Here is a 4,732-nt window from a genome sequence, read left to right as displayed (position 1 = left end):
ACCCACAACCTCTGTGGCTGCTTTGTGCCGAGCTCCTTAGCTACTGCGCTATTAAGGTCAACTTGTTAAAGGCATCAGTGTCAGTGGCTGATTACATTTGCGCCACTTCTTTTGCTCCACATTCATAAGGCATTTGAACTGGTTTAGGGTGTTTTATGTACACAGAAATACCTATCCACCTTTTAAACCACATTGTAATATACCTCCGACTCAGAGATATGATATGTCAAAAATATAACCACACAATTCTGTTAATCTCCTGTTTGTCGAAAAAAAAATTGTTTTAGGTATTATTTGAAGTGGACATTTTTTCAGTAGTCTTATTAATGCATGGGCAGATGGTCAGAAATCATCCTGCCTCAAAGAAAGCGCCTGATTAATTCAATATTTAATATATATTGTACACCAGCTAGACTCAGCTGAGCTAATCTACATGTTGCTTCAGAAGCATGGAGTTGAGTTGAAGAGTGTCATTTTTAAGCTGAGGACCACACCTTTAAAGAAGAAATGCACAGCAGATTTTTTGCTTGCTTTTCTTTTTCTTGATGTGACTAAAAAGGGCTAAATATACTGGGCAGTATTGTGCAAAAGTCTTAAGCCCAATTTGTGGTTCAGCGTCGACTCAATGTCATCGCCACGCGGAGTCTCTGCATCACCGTGCACTACCCCCCCCCCCCCCCTCCAACCCCTGCGCCGTTGCCAGGTGTAGGCAGCGCAGACGCCAAGGACTGTAATTGGTTACTCTTTGGCTGCCCCTAGATTTGTCACTCCAGAAATGGGTACGTTCTGATTAATGCAACGGCTTACAACACTGGCTTTACGCAATGCATGCGGGGATTCCCAGCATGCATTGCTTTAAGGCAGCGTAGTAAGTGGCTACTACCGGGGCGGTGGTAGTGTAGTGGTTAAGGAGCTGGGCTAGCGTGCAGTAGCCTGAAAGTTGTCGGTTCAATTCCCGGCTTCCACCGTTGTGCCCTTAAGCAAGGCACTTAACCCCTTTGTTAGTTGCTCCGGGGACAATGTGATCCCTTGTAATAGAGCTGACATATGTAAGTCACTTTGGTCAAGAAGTGTCTGCTAAATGTAATGTAATGTACCTGAATACGAACATACCCAATGCTTTGATGACCACACTCATCTGTCACTCTCCCCATCATCAAGACAGCTAACACAGGAAACACATGCCCAGCACCAGATAGCACAAACAAAATGTGTACCCAGGCCCAGTTCCCATCATCAGCTCTGCCAGACCAGCAGTGGTGCCCCAATTATCAGTCTCACAATAAGGGGGAAACTGCTTACGGCACCGTCTGGTTCTGGTTCCGGTTCTGACTCATTAGTGGGCTGGGCATGCCAGTCAGTGGTCTGGGTGGGAAATGACAGCTCAGTCAGCAGCTTCAACCCAATGGGCTGGACTAGCATGCAGGAGCCAGAACAATTGTGGGTTTGATTCCTGGCTTCCACCGTTGTTGTGCCCTTAAGCAAGGCACTTAACCCCGAGTTGCTCCGGGGACAAGGGCCCTTGTAATATAATTGACATACTGTACAGTATGTAAGTCACTTTGGATTATAAAATGGTCTAGTAAATGAATAAAAGTAAGACTGGCCACCACCAAAACAACAAATCCAGTGATGGCCCAACACTGATACCGGACCGGACCAGAACAAAAACCACACCCTCTGTACCCTTTAACACTGTGCACACACCTCCTGTAGTCTGGTTGCACACCAACAAAGATGGTGAGAAATAAAAAGATATATTATGCTCCCCAAAAACCCTACTACAGCAAAACAAAACATAAAATGTGGCACAACATGCTACATTGGCCCGAGCAACATTCGGGTCCAATGTGCCCAGGGTGGCCCGGGTCCTTTCCCGATCCCACCCCATCTCTCACTCTCACTTCCTGTCATCCTTTTCACTGCCCTATCTAATAATGGGAAAATGGCCCCCAAAATGCAAAGTGGGCTTAGACAGCCTACTGTATGTGTCTCCAGACGTGCTCATTGGAACATCCCTATTACACTCATGCACACATGCACCAGTCATTGTTATATAGCATTCAATGCTTCATTTTATTCAAAAAAACAACAAACTGTGTATTTCATCAGAAAGCACAAATATAAAATTAATATGAGAATACATTTGTTAACAATTTCATAATGAAAAAATAAGAAAAGCTAGTATAAAGCTTATTTTCATTTTCTTTCCAATGTTTATCTGGAATCTCGTCTACAAATTAAAAAAAAATTGGAAATAATACATTTTTGCGTTTCTTACAAAGGCAAGGCACAGACGGTAACACAGTTGAAGCATATGACAGTGCATACAATACAGTATAATACAACATACACGAGAATCACAAACAACCCATTCACAGCGTGTAGTTTGCTTCTTTAACAAAACAAAAATAGGCATGGCGGTATAAAGCTTTTGGTAGTATAGTGTTAAAGGTGTACTAAGCAAGTTTTTGTTGTCAAAAATGGTAACATTTTATTTGGATACACCGTCTACGAGACTTTACAGATGGTTTGTTGAAATTCCCACCACCAAACCTACCCTGGAAATCCAGAGTTCTCGCGAGAGCACAATTTAAATTGTGCCCGCAAGATACTCTGGCCATGAGCAATGATCCAAATTTCTTCTACCTCTTGAGCGAGAGGGACCAATCAAATCGGTGTAGGCGGGACAAAGGCAAGCTGCACTGATGACGACGGTGCTGCGACGTCAGGAATCATCTAGAAAACATTGCAAGATAGCTACCGATGAACACCAGTTGTTTGAAACGGCTTTGGCCGCTACAATAAAGGATTTAGATTTGGCTTTTCAATTAAAAGAGGAGCAGAAAATCGCCCTCAAATCGTTCCTTTGCAAGAACTGGATACGTCACACCGTGAATTGTTGTGATTGGTCGTATCGTTATCCAACTGCGTGCAGTGAGAGTTTCAAATGCATGCTTGGTGCCGCCCCTCGAATTGGGCCATTTTCATTACTCGTGGCCAGACCCTTAATCTGAAAGATTCCAGGGTCTGGTTTACCAGGCTACACCAAACCATAAAAGTAACCAAATTTTGACAGATTGTTTATTTATGTTTGTGTTTATGGTTTGTTTATAACCTTAGTATCTGAGTTGTAAATAATCTGTAGGGGACCATCCAAATAAACCATGGCTGAAAAAATTAAATGCCTTTCGACCTACAATGATGATGTAACTCCTCAATATTACTGTGCACTTTACATCCACGGTCCCTCTCTCTTTTTATTCATGTATTTGTTTACATATAAATTGCATTTGTTTCGCTCTAAATTGTCAACAAATATGTTTAAAAAGACTGTAAAAGTATCTAAAAAAGCACCAAAACAGGAACAATTATCCAGCTGTTATCCTTCACATATATATATATATATATATATATATATATATATATATATATTACATCATTATTATTGCAGGTCTAAAAGCATTGCATTTTTTCCACATCAAAACCCACTGATGGCACCTTTAACGTCTGCATGGACTCAGCTGGTTAGGCTCAGAGATGAAGAGAAAGGGACGGCCAGCGTGTTGGCACAGAGGACCAGGGATCCTGAACTGACCAGGTACCAGAACCAGAACCAGAACCAGAACTGTAGTGTGATATGGTGAGTGGGTGTGTGTGTGAGGCATGTGTTTTGTGTGTGTGTGAGCTGTTTGCATATGAAGCAATACATTCAAGTGCCTTGAGTTTGAAATAAACAGATGAACTTTGCAACACTAGCACCACAGAAGAGAATGTTTGTGTGTGTTTGTCTGTATGTGTATGTGTGTGTCTGTCTGTCTGTTTGGTGTGTTGGTGGTTTGGTAAGCTTGTGTTTGGCTTTGATTATGTATGTGCATGTTGGAAATGTGTAGAACTTAAGACTGTGTGCCTTACTGAAATTAAATGTAGCCTTGTGTGTGTAAGTATGTGTGTGTTTATGTGTCCGTAGGCTTCAGTTACATATCACGGCACAACAGCCTAAAGGGAATGCACAACGCCCCCCACAAAAGCTCACTCAGCATTTTTTTTTTTTTTGCAGTTTGTCACTTCTCCACCTTTTGAGATGTGATTGCAAGGACTACATTTGGCTTCAATAATAAAAACAACAATAACAACAACAATGGTCCTTGTTTACAATGAAGGGGGTCAAATAGAACCAACCCCATAAATGGATAATGAATTCATACACTGGCCCAGTGCTGTGCGGTTTGGTTCGGTTCGGTTTGGTTTGATTCGGCTTGGCCCAAGTCAGCCTGTTGTTGTTGTTGTTGTTGGTGGTGTTGGTGTGTTCCAGTCAGGTCGGATCGGGGTTCAGGACTTCTGAGCTGCACTGGAGGATAGGAGGAGAGGGGAGGAGGAGGATGGGCCATCCAGGCTGGGCAGGGGGACCGGGAGCGGCCCGTGGAGCAGAGTCGGGAACTACAGACGGAGAGAGAGATGGAGATAGAGAGGAAGGGGGGGGGTAGAAAGAGAGGAGACAGAGAGAGAGAGAAAGGAAGAGATGGAAATGACAAAAGACAAGAGAAAGGAGGTACATTTGTAACTCCTCTGAGAATGATGTAGTTGTCATGAATGCTCAAAAAATGTGATGTACATGTTCCATCTTGTCTTTAATGGGAATGATGTGGTAATCATTAATGTTTTGAGAATGATTTGACCTACGTGTGCTGTTTTGTCTTATATCATTAATATTTTAAGAATGATGTGACCT

General features: G+C 42.6%; 1 protein-coding gene across 3 annotated transcripts in view; it reads right to left on the bottom strand.

The window, feature by feature from the left end:
* Nucleotides 1–2,046: 2,046 nt before the first annotated feature.
* The window catches only part of elk3 (ETS transcription factor ELK3), a 24,993-nt gene continuing 22,307 nt past the window's right edge, over nt 2,047–4,732 (bottom strand). For 2 of the 3 annotated variants that reach the window (XM_076297031.1, XM_076297030.1), the window contains one exon: nt 2,047–4,440. In XM_076297031.1, the coding sequence (XP_076153146.1) occupies nt 4,333–4,440 (108 nt within the window). In that variant the 3' untranslated portion in view covers nt 2,047–4,332. The remainder of the gene's footprint in view (nt 4,441–4,732) is intronic. The other variant, XR_012989304.1, reaches the window with a different exon arrangement.

This window comes from Alosa pseudoharengus, unplaced genomic scaffold (genome assembly GCF_046254945.1).
Source record: "Alosa pseudoharengus isolate Yale_2024_CS ecotype anadromous, Long Island Sound unplaced genomic scaffold, YU_APseudo_1.1 YU_APseudo_1.1_scf_20, whole genome shotgun sequence".
Taxonomy (NCBI): Eukaryota; Metazoa; Chordata; class Actinopteri; order Clupeiformes; family Clupeidae; genus Alosa; species Alosa pseudoharengus.
The sequence above is the reverse complement of the archived record's forward strand: the minus strand, read 5'-3'. Positions and strand labels throughout refer to the sequence as shown.